The following is a 14,425-nucleotide window of genomic DNA, read 5'->3' as shown; positions in this document are numbered from 1 at the left end:
TTTGAGACAAAAATTAAGTCACAATTCAATAATAATATTAACTAATTGACTCGGTTTGCATCTACTCAGCCTGCTGAGCAGATGGAAAATAACAGACGGCTCAAATGTTCAAGTCTTTCCTTCAACTTCGATTTTGTTCCCTTTGGAGATTCTTGGGCCATGGGGTTCAAGTGCACATGCGCTAATTTTAGTTGGCGCCTGATAGACTGTACAGGTGACCCCAGAGCTGGTGCTTTCCTCACTCAACGAATGAGTATCGCAATACAGCGAGGAAATGCTGCCAGCGCTAAAGTTACACTGCCACAGGGACCAATCTCTTTAAATTTGTTATAATTTTATTTTTATTAATTTTTAATTATTTTTATTATTACTACGTAGTTGTAAAATTGTAAATTGTAACTGTATATTTGATTGTTATGATTACTAAGAAACATAAAGGTAAAGACTTATCAGTAGAATCTTATTCCGACCCTGAATGATTTAAGTGTAATGTAACCAATGTTGGACTAATTAATAAGATTCGGTTGCTAATTAGGTCGTCTAATTAGGAATTATGGTATCAAAATTAAACGCTCGGAAAGGAATAGCTATTATAATTCAACACCAATATCACGAACAGCTGTTAGTAAGAAATAAAAGCAATAGTAGCTCGTCGTTTGCCATGCCTTGCTGGAAGTTTCTTTCCCCCTTTGTCCACGAGCTGTAGCAGTTGTATACTCTCTTGTTCTTCTAGCAGCTTCTCGAACATCTTGATAACATCATCCGATGACATTTGCGTGCCTTCTGTCAATGTATCAAGTTTGACAGCAATGGCTGTGCAGCTTTCTGGTGACAACTGAAATTAAAACTTCATTCATGAAATCGTCTTATTCTGTGATCTGTCAAACCTGTTAAAAATGTCATTTTCATTTAGAAAATAACGGAATTTCGTCTTTAAAACTCTTTTTAAAAACCTATATTTTAAATAACTGTTCGTCGAGCTTAGCAGTCTTCCTGTTGGCTGTGTATTGTGTGGCATCAGTATTAATAGAGTTAGCTATGCTGATGGTTTGTGCAGCATATGCAGCGAGACATGGCCTCGTGTATAATGAAGATAAATGTAAGTACATGGTCTTTGAGCCTGGCAGCTCAAATTGATGAATGCCATAATGGCAGAGTTTGAACATTTAAATATTCCAGGTATTCCTCAAAGTAGGCTTTATAGACTATCTTGATATTGAACGAGAGCGTCAGGAGTTGGCGTTTGCTCGTTGTATTCCAGTAAATATCACCATTTTGTCACAAAATTTCTACACAAGCGCAATATGGGTTAACTGCACTATATAATCTTTAATACTTACTTTGTTTACTAAACTCTCATATTTGTCCAATGCGTTGTCTTCTGCAACACTTAAATGTCTTGAACGCAACCAGGCGTAGTTAGAACCCGAGTCTCTATTATCTCTGGTTGACACTCTTACTACGGATTTTACCTAGAATTTGTTTACGCAAATTAAATACTAAAAACGTAAGATTCAGTTAAATTAAGTTCAAATTATTATATTATTTTTGCTATTAAATAAAATTTTAATTTATTAAGTACCTACGAAATCATTTTAAACAGTTTGATAATAAATACGTTTTGTAAAACTTAATCATATAGAATATTGTAATGGCTTAGTCGCCATGAATTTTCATGATTTGTAAAAATATACTTAAATTTTCGACTTTGTTTTAATCAATGAAAATTATAAGCTATAATTCTGTTCGCACAGAGGACATTATTCAAAGCCATTGGCTTAGTGTTTTCAGCGTACGACCCTCACCCCTGAGGTCGTAGGTTCGATACCGGACTGTGCACCAATGGACTTTGTTTCTATGTGCGTATCATTCGCTCGAACAGTTAAGGAAAACATCGTAACAAAAACGGCTTGACTATAAGATTAACAAATGATTCAGAAATCTGAGGGCCAAACCTAAAAAGTAATACTAATAATAATAAAATCTTTATTTATATTATTTGTAGAGAGAGAAACAAAGTTTAAAAATAAATGGCTAAAGTTAATTCTAGGATGTCTCAATTATTAAATGATGTATCAGAGACAGAAACCAAGACGGAACAAAACATTTTTTTTTAAATCAGTAGGTTTATCAGAAAACATTGTTTTTTGAGTTGAAATAGTTTTCAACTCGAGATCGAAGAAAAGAGCGTACCAATTCTTAAAAAGCCGGCAACGCATTTGCGAGCTTTCTGGCAATGTAAGTGTCCATGGGCACTTAACATCAAGTGAGCATCCTGCACGTTTGCCTGCTATTAGGTACATAAAAAATTTTCGCATTTATAAATAAATTGTACAGACTATATTAAGTGAAATAGATCAACGAGAAAGAAGGTTATCTCCTATTTAAGAGAATCTGCATAAATATATATATCCCTTAAATGACAATGCTAATTGATTTACATAAATAAACATGAAGGAAAGATTTATTACTTTGCAAATCGGTAATGAATTAATTTGTTCTTCATCAATCAAACTTTTAAATGTATAAATTACAGCGCCATTTTTTTATATTGACACTTCACTCCTAAAGATTACATAAGGAAACTGTCACCTCTTGGACACATATCGATGTAACACACTGTGTGTGATTACTTACAAATTGAAAGATGTAATATGAATAGAGAATTCATTAGGAATTTCAGTTAATATCATGACTATGTATGTATGTGTGGACTCAGTTTCCGCACTTAGACGCTCAATAGTTCCATTGTGCGTAATATTATGACTATTGCCCGTACGTTTAAAACTCATTCTTTAAAAAAAAATTGTCTTCACGTCAGATTTCTGTATCTCTTGCGAATAGCTTCTTCGAACATAGAAGTACCATTAATGAGGCCTAGCTGATGGCTCGGGGAGATAGGCTTTTCTACTTGACATTACTCCAGACACTAGAGACCTGGTTCGAGCGCCGTGTGGGGGGCGAAACAGCGTCGATCACAAAAATGTTTTTGCGCTTCGCATCTCACATAGCTCCTCACTGGCCACGGGGATTTTGGAGTCTATTTACACAGACTCAGACTAAAGACAAGCCCCGCGATTGTGAAGAAAGAACCGACTAAGCGGTGGTCTATTTACTTGTTGACTGTCCGACTTTTGGAAGAGCCAGGTTATCTAGAGCTCAAGCACAGATCGCAGCTGGAAAACTCCTGATATAGAATTGTCAAATATGTCAGTGTGATATACAGAAGGTGACGTGGATTTCGTAAACCAGTGGGCTCTGACTCGCTCATAAATCTAATGAGGATATTTCTGCCAATCCCACCAGACCCAGCTGAATAATGGTCTCTTTTTAGGAAAGGCGAGATTTTACACTCCCTGCTGCCTAATTTTCGGCCACAGATTTGCCTGATCGCGTTCCTGACAGACTTAAACAGTACTTTGTAAAAACAAATGAAACTCATTATTTTAACAGAATTAAAAAATCCGTCCTCAGAAAAAGATATATATAAACAAAAACTTAAGATTTATATATTTTTTTATTTACTTACATAATCAAGTAGATCTTTAGGTGTAAATGTATCAGGTTTATTCATTTTCGTTTAATCGTTACGAGAGTTTACGTCAATATAACCTTTTGGTTAATAAATTATTGCTTATCTATGTAATTCTGGGGCCCAGAAAATTAAACACTAGTAGTATACTACTGTTTCTTATACTGGAAGTGTAGGTTTAATTTCTCTGTAATCTCTGGAAGTACATAACCGATTTTGAATGGTCTACTAAATACGTACTGTCACGTAGTAAAATTAATGAGTTAACAAGAATTACATTTTAAAATACAGGTTAAAACACATTTATTATTTGACGTCTATTTTTAGAAAGTACCTCCCAAGGGATTTTCCATTCTTAAAAGATAATCTTAAACTATACTAGTTGCATATTTTTATTATCGTAGCAAACAAACATACATTTTTATTATTATAATAATCATATTACACTTATGAGTACTTGATTGCGCTTATTAAATTTTTATCATTTATCGCGATCTGTATTAACTTATATTAATTCCATAGCGGCGCTTTAGTTGATCATAATTCTAAAATCTAAAACTGTGTAAGATTACATAAATTAATATGAAATATATATAATATATGACATATAGCCAGTCCATCGATTTTGACATCGTTATTAGCGGGTGTCAAATGGGTATAGTGCGAGCACAAAAGACACGAATAATTATCGCACAATATTTAATTTAAAATATGATATACAATACAATATTTAATTGTCAATTGACTCGATCAGAACTTTTCCTCAAAATCCGGCTGTGGCTGACTTTGTATTTAAAAACCTGATTGGTTGTTAACAATTTGAAGTGTCCATTATCTTGCGCTGATGCAACTCTGTCAACTACAGTCAACTCTGGGTCGGTGCAGCCTAGTGTCATCTAGGTGTCTTGGATGCTATAAAAATCTCAATACTGAAGTCTTGACCATCGCTTTTCAGTTTCCTATAGATTACACTCCGGAAAATCCTTGGAACTACACAACCTGACCATTACTATCAGCTATTAACAACTTAAAATAAATGCACATTGTTACCTGTAATTAGTTTGTTAAATTTAATTTTCAATTACTTTGTATTAAACAATACTAAATAATGATAATTTACTGATTATAATTAATTATATCAAAGTATGCAATTATTTCATAAATATTTTTTATGCCGTTATCACGTAAAATTATCGTCCGCAAACCGACTTTACTAAAAATCTATTTTTTTATTGTTAAAAAGATACAAGAAGCTTTCGAAATGTCAATTCTTCGTATACTTTAGACGGCCCGGAAGTTTATATACTAGACTAAAGAATCCATCGAGCTGCAAACTCTTGTCGCCGATCTTAATGATGGCCAAGATATAGTCTGGCAAAAGGAAGATGGTTATAGAACAATCGAGAGTGGATCGGCAAGGAACTTTTTTTATACAGAACTGGACATACGTGTGGTTGCAATCCCACCTAATATTATTTATTTAATTACTAGTAAACTTACAGCTAACATACACATTATAAAATAAAACACTTAATTACTACAGAAAGCCAGAACAGATTACATAGATTAACAATGTATATGTAACAGAAAACAAGTAAGTAAATTTATAGATAAAATATATTTTAAAAAATTAAACTGAAGAAAACTGAAATTAAACATTTACGTGAAAAGGAGTCTATTAAAGGGCATAGTCCTCCAAACGACGCCTATTTAACGGCCGCTTAATTGAACCAAAACTTCCACTCCTTTGCTGTTTTTCAAGAAACAACAATCCAAATTGTACCCATCAGGGATGTCAACAACGAAAGGGTGAAACTCCAGCGTGCTTCTATAGGTGCGAAGATTGAAAGGGAATGATGGTCAGGTTGTGCAATTCTCCGGTTCTCCAAGGATTATCCGGTGTTCAATCTATAGAAGACTGAAAGGCAACTGAAAAGCGATGGTCAATACTTAAGAGATGAGATCGCGCGTCAGGGAATCCTCAAATTATCAGGAAATGTTTTGATCGAGTCAATTGACAATTAAATATAGTATTGTATATTATATTTAACATTAAGAAAATGTCAAAACAAAAAAGTATAGTTTCTGTAATATAATCAAAATAAAACAAATCACAGTTGAATATACTTTATTAAAACAACATTCATTTGATGAACAAAAAATAGATCACAGAATTATAATAATCCACTACAATAAGTCTACACAATTATCTACGACATTGAGATTCATTAAAATTGTGAAGAATTAAACATACAAACTATGTGATTCATAAAAACTAAATATTATTTTAAAATGAAGGGATCTAAATTTTATGAAGTAGCGAACTTTTTATCGTTATAGAGGTGTTTTTGTTAGATATCTAGTTTCTATGAATAATTAAGTTTACACACAGATTAATAACCGAGAATAATTTATCATAAGTTCAAAACTATGATAACTAATATAAGCTTGTTAAACTTTGTCATAAAAACAATATATAAATTAAAAAAAAACAGTATTTAAATTAATAACACCGAAGATTTAACTAAAATAGGATAGCTTGCCAGACTTCAAAAAACCCGAAAGCTTATAATTACTTCTTAAATATCACACTTATTGATTTACCCCCTCATTCATAAAAGTCCAATTGCCCCCTTTTTTTAAAGTACTCACCTGTTTCTTTTCATCACAAGAGACGAGACGAAAAGTACTTTAATTTAAAAGTGCTATTTGGTATTTTATAAACAGGGGGGATAATCTTTATTTCAATATAGACAACTACTGGTTAATTCAGCATCTTTGTGCTTAGAATAGACAAATACACACATATTTTAAATGCAGTACCACAACACCGATTTTTTATTGTTGACAGTTGTATTTTTTCAAGACATTATTCTATTTTTTTATACTTGACAGTGACATTAGAAATGAGCCATAAATTTAAGATATATTTGGTATAAATTTGACATTAAACACCGCGCAAAACGCTCGCCATTTTTAATTAATAAAATTTTGAGGTTTGTCCTTGAATGGCAACATCGACAACTCTGGAAGCACCCTCAGATAGAGAAGTGGCTTTATGATGTTTATAATGAAATTCAGTGTGTAGAATGTCGTAATGTTTTCATCGGGTATAGCGGCCTCTGCGCAGTGCAATCCGTATGTTATAAGAATAGTCGAAACGGCTGAAACTATGAAAGATCTCTTGTATGTGTCGTGGCGGAATCTGTAAATCGGAAAAGTCAATTCAAAAAAAAAATATATAATCTGTGGCACCACAACTTATTTAGGTCTGGGCTTCAGATTTCTAGCAAGTAGGTGAATAGCTTTCTTTGTCTGACACGCTGTCGACTTTGTGGGTCTAAGGCTCGGTTTTCTCATAATGTTTTCCATTACCGTTGTTGTTAAATTTCAATCAAACCTACGACCTAAGGGATGAGAGTCATACACTGAAGCCATTAGGCCAACATTTAGTCAGGCGTAGTCTTCTGTGACACCTAAGCTTTCAATATTTTCGATCAGGGCATGACGGAGTCTTAAATCCTAAAACACACAGAAATTTCCATTGATGCACAGCCGGGGTTCGAACCTACGACATCGGGTGCATGCCCCTAGCAAACGCTCATGTATTTTTTTCATTACTTCACATTTTTTATGCACATGCTATTATACTATTAAAAAAATTACAGTACTGACTTTTTCCAGCACCGTAATAACACAATATGACAAAAAAGACAAAAGAGTACTTTAGTTGAGAGTCCTTAAAAAGAGGACTTTTAAAATTAATAGTACTTATATAAAATTCAAAAATTTTATAATGCGAATCACAGATAACTCACCTTGAAACGGCTGGAGTAACGAACATAGACCATCCGAGCATTGCACCCGTGCATTGGACCATCGCGAACATTGGAGTTGTTGATACGTGGATGTCGTCTGGATTATCGCACCAACGGAAAGCCTAATAAAAATAAAGCTATTTTAATTAGTTATTATAAAGGGTAACTAAGGTAGTTATTCTGAAATGGTACTTTCAACAATTTCAAATGACCATTACATTGAATAGTCAACGCATGGTCACTTCATTCAAATTGATCATGCGGTGTCCAAATAACTAATAGGCTGTAGACAATGACGACAGTCTAGTTACAGGACAAATATTTTTTTTTTAAATAAATTGTTGAAGAATCAATATTTCTCGGTTTAAACATTAGTTAAGACAAACTCTGTTTCAAACTAGCTGAGCAAGTTTTTACATTTATTTTTAACAATAACTTTATACCTCGTATATATTTTTTTCTTGGGTATTCTATATAATAAATTTACTCACCAATCTCACAGTATAATCCGGATCAATTCCACTCAATAACAACGTATGATATGTCACGAGACACATCGCGATCGCTGTCACTGCGCATGTCATGTGAAATTTAATCGATTGTTTCGGTGAATATTTCAAATAGGAGCCGTACTGCCATATATAGGGATCCGATATGTAGATGCATAGTGCTGGAGCCAGGAACGCACCTGAAATAGAAAATATAGATACTATGTGATAGATATTATAATTAATTTACTCATTTTCATTGATTTTGTTACTCATACTAAAATGTCTCTTAAGTCTCCAGAGTCGATATAATATTTTAACAAAAAAACTTGTTCGCATAGTAAAGAAAACTTACAATTTATTATACTTAGTCCCATAGAGAGGAAATAGAATTCTAGGAACATGGACTTATAGCACAAACGTAAGAAAGAAAACATTGGGACAGTTTTATGTCATACTTATTTTGAATAATTGTAAATTTATTTATTAAGGTGACAAATATATAGTAAATAATAACTAAACTCATAAGAGAGTCATTCATTTGTTTCTATTTACTGTACCAATCTATACAATTCCTTAAAATTTCAAAATTTATTTAAAAAAGAAATAAAAACAATATCAAGCATATAACCATATATATAAACTTTTTTTATATAGTCTTAAAAGTCAATAAAAAAAAGTCTATAGCGATTATACAAATTGACTAACCAAAATAATTTCCAGAGATTAGCACAATTTATACCCTTCAGCTTTAGCTGCTTCGTGAAGGTTTCAGAAGAGAGTAGTTTCCATAATAAATGGACAAGAACCTTAATTTAAAGATAACACAACATTCAACCAAACAAAGTGAGCTATCTAAAAGAAATAATATTCTGTTTCGCCAAAATTTTCATCGATGATCCTATTAATTGTGATATTCTGTATCATATGATACATACTATACATAAATACTTTTTTAAATCAATCCAATAATTTTATAGTTATTCATTACACATAAAAATATATTTATTTATTATATAAGCATATATTACCAATAATTGCTCCCACAATACACTGGTGTGGAAAGTGTGTACCTATATACATCCGTGCCAACATCACACTAATCAGTAGACTTCCAAACAGTGGGTATACGGCATACTTCCAAAGAGAGGTCTTCCATTTGCTGCAAATAATTTAATTGATAATGTTCAGCCATTTCTTTTACCAACTGATTGTACATAAATAGGACCCCTATTTAAGCAGTAGATCTTTTACATATCTTATAAAGTTGATAAGAATATAAGGAAAATTGTGCACGTTTCTTACCGATCATTGAAAATGTGAGAAATCCACATAATAGCAAGAACTAGAACGGAAGCTGCAGTAGCTGTATGGCCAGAAGGATTTCCTGGCCCGGTTTCACATGTTTGAGATGTTTGTAACAACTTTGGTCTTTCAGATCCTATATAGTAGTTTGTTTCTTGGATCCACCAGTATGGTCGGTCTTCTAGGAACCACCTGGAAGAAGAGACTCCAGGGGATGAGAGATAAATTTAAAATTACCGAAAGTTTTGATAACTGAAGGAAATAAGAGTTTGATCAAAATTCGTGATTTATTATTAACAATTGAATACTATTATTCACTAATATTTTATTTCGCAAAAGAAGTCCTTTACCCTTTTTTATAAGAGTGTCTTCAGTCTATAATTGTCCAAGGAATTTATAAAAACAATTGACTGGTGTGTTTGACATGAAAATCACTTTAATTTTCTAGAGAGTAGGAACTTTTTATTACCATTGATTTTATTCAATTAATTGAGGATTTTTAAGGAATCAAAAACAAATTATGGAGAGTCAACTGACTGTATAATGTATATTATGATTATATTTATTTAAAAGCATACTTGGTTATCAAAAATATCTTTTACATACCATTTCAATATGCAATTTAGCCAGCCACCGAATGATGTGACAAGTAAGAGTTGTGAAGCAAATACAGAGTCCACGAATGATATAACTGGGAACAATATATCTAGTACATTGTTTGGATTGTAGAAATTGTTGACTTGCTCTAAGAATGGAGCATAATCTGAGCACCTGAAACATTTTATAATATATTGTAAGTATAATTTCTAGATCATTATTTTATAATTTTTTTGTTCAAAAAGTTCATAATTGTTTAAATAAGAAAAACCATTATTGGTATGCTTAATTCATAAAGTTTAACTTAACACTTCTTGTGTAATATTAATAAACAAAAAAGCTTATAATCTTCAGCCAGAATATATAGAAGAAAAATTTATTAATTATCAGTCAGTGTTGAAGCCTAATATAAATTGCAGGCTCCAGTTGGGTGGGTCTATCTTCATTACAGGCCTTTCATAAAAAAAGGGATTTGTGTTATACGTCAGTCTCTCAGACATATATATATTTATTTGTACAAAACAAATAGCGATACAAAGGAAAAATCAATAATATTACCAATATTGGATATGTTGGATGCAGGTCACTCCGAGTGCGTACAAATGTTCCTTCATGGTTCTGCTTTCTTTTTCACAACTTTAGGAGATGTTAACCAAAGTATCGTTCAATTTAAAGCATTTTTGTCAAAAAAGATCGAATCAACAAGTATTATTGGAAATTGGAATTTAAACAAATCGCATTTAAATAAGTCACACAGCGGCCGGCGCCCGGCACACTGAAAAATTTTGAATGTCAATGTCATGTCATATGCATTTATTGATCATTCATTAAAATGTAATGTTTTCAATTTCTGTATGAGTAGCAGGTTTCTGACTTTAGGGAGAAGAAAGTATAAATTTTTATTTGATTGCAAATTAAAATTCACATTTTCGCTTGCAAAATACGTAAAAAAAACAGAATTAATGTTTGCCGTATTTATTCTCCAAAAGAATACGGCAAATATTAAGTTTGGTTAAGCGACATCTAGCTATTTAATACAAAAGTACAAGACTTATAATAATATTTTTACTAGATGGTACGTACTATTTTTACTATACGCTACTTAATTAAAGATGGCTTTGTACAGCTTTCATGACCCTTTCATCAAATCTATATAGGATATAAAAAATTAACTATTATGACGTTTTATGACACGTCATTATATCTTTGTCAATTATTAAACTTATGTTCTTCGTAGCTAAAGCTGCCCCACAATAGATGCCACTGTATTGTGGAGTATTTTTTGTTGAAACAATTTCCTTTATTTAAACAAATTCTAACGTAATTTTGAGAAAAAGACTAATATGCTATCTAATTTTTTCTATGGTTTGGTATACGTAGTACAGAGACTAGAGAGAAGTTAGGAAGCAGCATTGGTAGTCGAATTCGTCGCTTCCAAATGAAGGTCTCCTGTTGTATTAAGTTAATTAAAAACAAAGAACCCGAGATTATTATTTAACTTACTAGAACTTAGAGAGTGGGATAGTGTATTATAAGTTCCTCTCGTTCGCTTTACGACCTTGATTCGAGAACTATCAGTAAATATATTTTTTAATTTCTGTATATACCTACCGTATACCGTATCGTAAAATGTACGTAGTATGTCGTAAATGAATAAATGGTTATCTTCGATCAATTATCACATGGTTAAAATATAGTCAAGAGGTCTATATTAAGGAAAAGTCACTTTATAACTTATTTTTAAACAGAGGGTATGAGGGTATGGTATGTGGTACAAACATGTTAAATGTTTTACGGGGTGGTCGTCAAATGTCCTCTATTATTAAGCACACTATCAGTAGGCTCTCAAGTCTACTTTTTCGAAATCGGTACACTCTTACACCCTAAGTCGTATTGGTTTGGACTCCAGATATATTCGACATTTGTAATCATTACTATTACCATATTGTCTGGTTCAAACTTCTTATACTTAAAAAGTACATGTTAAATATTTTGTAGGTTTTTGTAAAAGAATATAGTGAATATCTTACCACCTCCACACCGCACAACCACAGCCTTCATCTTTAAATAAGGAAATTAGATTTTATTTTCGCAGTGGAGCCAAGAAAATCCTTTGAATTTTTATTTTAAATTAAGCAAAATAATTTCGTGAAGTCGTAGGTTGGACGCGCTAATCGCCACTAGATGGCGTTAAACCCCCAAGGCCAGTGAAGCTGGATTATTGTTTTAATAATTGAGTATGATACTATGGTAGCAGTACGATCAGCGGCAAAGGTTCTTCACAATGCATATAATGAATATAACAGAGGTTAGTATTGAGGCATCCTCGATCTAGGAAAAAATATTATTTATTAAGATTATTAAGCTCCAAAAAAGGCCAATAGTGATGTTTTTATTATTTTCAATATACAATAACGAAATTTACAAACATTAATTAGGTGACTTTCTTCGCAATTGTCAAAAATACTGTGAAAAGAAATCATGTTCAAGAAAATGTTCCTTCTCCTTTCTTTATAATTCTTGAGTTGCTGGAACTAAAAGTCTTCGTTACGTACCTACGGCTCGCTTATCTGCTCCTTTTAATGGTCCAGTGCATAGGCTGTCTCGCTCTTACAATGTAATTACTAATACTGATATATTTTACAAGCCTCCCAACTTACTTACGGTAAGTTGGGAGGCTTGTAAAATATTCATTTGTTTATGCTATTCATGAGGTCTAAGTTTTCATTTAGTTTTAGTTATTAATATTACTTTTTTGTTATTATTTTGTGGTTGCTTATTTAATCTGTTCCCTTTGCTAGCTTCATTATAATCTAATAGAATTGATGTGTGTACAATTTGTGATGTTATATTCTCTGTTTTAGAACTTATAAAAAAAGTTTAAAAAATTACCAATACAAAATCCAAAACAGTATTAAAATACAGAGAACATAAAGAAAACTAAGTTAAAAACGCCTTTATCTCGCCTATATATTATTTAATCCGAATAAAATTTTATCTATCAGTTATATTTATAAGATTGGTGTTTAGCAAAATTCTCTTTTCTTCATATATCGACTTGGAACCCTGGTCACGGCAAACGTTTCTTCTACTTGTCTATAAAAGAAGACAAAATAAAACTCAGAGACCTGCAGAAGTCAGTGAAATATTTAACAACATTTGCCAAGAGATACCTATTACAATAAAGAGGAATAATTTGTCATTGTCACTTTTGAGAAGGCATCTTTCCTCTCCTTAGCCAGCATCCTAAGAACACGCCCTTTTCTGAGCGAGTCCTACAAGAACTGCTGCTATCAAGCAGTAGATACTATCTTTTATATATTTAGAGTAATAGGTATTTTACTATACCATAGATATTTTATTTTCAACCATAAACAAGTACTAAACAGCATACAAGTATATGTGTAAGACACAAAACAAATTTGCTTCTATATAAATATAATTTACATATAAAGAAATGTAATATGATATACAGCCTATCAATTTCTGCAAAGCAAACAAAAACAGCACTTACGTTGCCCGGGGTACTCGAGGCGCGAATAAACTGACTTTCAGCAAATTTAATCTTTGAACATTGCGACTGGATTACGGGAAATAATGTCCGCGAGATATATCTTGAGATAAAGTTGTCTTAAGAATGCTATGTTAGTCGTTATAAGTAATTTAGTATTGGGTGTACGTACGTACTAAATTGTAAGTATCTTTAAATTAAATATGATAATCATTAATTAATCATTAATTATACCTTGTACCAATCACATCAAATTTAATTATCTTATTAAACTAGTAACTTCGTTTAACTAACTGACTAAAGAGAAGATATTGAAAAAATAAAGAAAGTACATTGTGTTATGTAAATTATTTTCCGTGACCAGTGTCAGTGTGTCTCATTTGTGAGGTCGTAGGTCCGATCCCCAGTTGTGCACCAATAGCCTTTGTTTTTATCATTCGCTGGAAAGGTAAAGGAAAACATCGCGAGGTAACCTTGCTTGCCTTAGAGACAAACGGCGTGTGTCAGGCACAGGAGGCTGATCACCTACTTGCCTATTAGATTGACAAATGATCATAAAACAGATAAAGAATATTAAAACGCAAACAAATTTACTGCCCACTCATATAGAATGTAAATATTTTTATGAACACAAATTCTACACTAAATAGGACAAAGGCACATATCATTAAAAAAGCCTAAAGTTGTAAAAAATTAACAAAGATATATTCGCCAATATTTCCTTCATGTAAACCGACCCATTTCTCGTAAACGCCGTATGATCACATAGAATTATTGTATTAAAATATAATCTCCCCCCTCCCTGAGGGGGCACACTCTATCTTTCTCACTCTAACACAGGATTAAAGCTGTGTAAGTATCTAATATCAAGGTAATATTCCCCCGTAACCGGTCTTTCAGTCGAGCAACATCGTGGGTTCACTTCTAGAAAATACAATTGAATTTGCTTAAGAAAATGAGTCAGTCTGCCTCGTGACCCATTCAATGTCTGAATCGTGATGTGATCAAGTTTGTAATGCTTATATTATAGATAATAAATTCACTATGGATTTATGTTTGTTAAGCTGTTTTAGAAAAAACATTGGTTTTCCTTCTCAAAGCAGCTTGCGACTGTAATCTATGTAATCTGTACAATCGACTTTCTAGTGTGAATTACAAATACATTTTGATTTTA

At 32.3% G+C, this 14,425-nt stretch overlaps 2 protein-coding genes across 2 annotated transcripts; both read right to left on the bottom strand.

Annotated features, from left to right (window-relative positions):
• Window positions 1-622: 622 nt before the first annotated feature.
• On the bottom strand, window positions 623-3,574 carry LOC123717415. Its single transcript, XM_045673400.1, has 3 exons — window positions 3,530-3,574; window positions 1,341-1,472; window positions 623-835 (listed from the first exon to the last, which is right to left on the bottom strand). The coding sequence occupies exons 1-3, from the start codon at window positions 3,572-3,574 to the stop codon at window positions 623-625; spliced, it is 390 nt and encodes a 129-aa protein (XP_045529356.1).
• A 2,069-nt stretch (window positions 3,575-5,643) lies between these two features.
• On the bottom strand, window positions 5,644-10,538 carry LOC123717466 (glucose-6-phosphatase 2). The gene is made up of 7 exons (XM_045673464.1): window positions 10,299-10,538; window positions 9,750-9,914; window positions 9,144-9,335; window positions 8,870-9,000; window positions 7,842-8,038; window positions 7,351-7,472; window positions 5,644-6,737 (listed from the first exon to the last, which is right to left on the bottom strand). Exons 1-7 carry the CDS (start codon window positions 10,352-10,354, stop codon window positions 6,509-6,511), a joined length of 1,092 nt encoding a protein of 363 aa, XP_045529420.1. The 5' UTR covers window positions 10,355-10,538; the 3' UTR covers window positions 5,644-6,508.
• Between the last annotated feature and the right edge of the window lie 3,887 nt (window positions 10,539-14,425).

Source organism: Pieris brassicae, chromosome 12 (assembly GCF_905147105.1).
Source record: "Pieris brassicae chromosome 12, ilPieBrab1.1, whole genome shotgun sequence".
In the NCBI taxonomy this organism is placed as follows: domain Eukaryota; kingdom Metazoa; phylum Arthropoda; class Insecta; order Lepidoptera; family Pieridae; genus Pieris; species Pieris brassicae.
Note: the sequence above shows the minus strand (reverse complement) of the source record. Positions and strands in the feature narration are given on the sequence as shown.

What these genes read in the sequence shown, in the direction of transcription:
- LOC123717415 (XM_045673400.1), bottom strand. Translation starts at nt 3,574, where the DNA reads ATGAATAAACCTGATACATTTACACCTAAAGATCTACTTGATTAT. An exon ending in CTAAAGATCTACTTGATTAT is followed by an intron (nt 1,473 to 3,529) that starts GTAAGTAAATAA and finishes AACAAATTCTAG; the next exon opens with GTAAAATCCGTAGTAAGAGT. An exon ending in ATGAGAGTTTAGTAAACAAA is followed by an intron (nt 836 to 1,340) that starts GTAAGTATTAAA and finishes TTTTAATTTCAG; the next exon opens with TTGTCACCAGAAAGCTGCAC.
- LOC123717466 (XM_045673464.1), bottom strand. Translation starts at nt 10,354, where the DNA reads ATGAAGGAACATTTGTACGCACTCGGAGTGACCTGCATCCAACATATC. An exon ending in TATTGTGGGAGCAATTATTG is followed by an intron (nt 8,039 to 8,869) that starts GTAATATATGCT and finishes TTTCTATTTCAG; the next exon opens with GTGCGTTCCTGGCTCCAGCA. An exon ending in CGGATTATACTGTGAGATTG is followed by an intron (nt 7,473 to 7,841) that starts GTGAGTAAATTT and finishes TATTTTTATTAG; the next exon opens with GCTTTCCGTTGGTGCGATAA.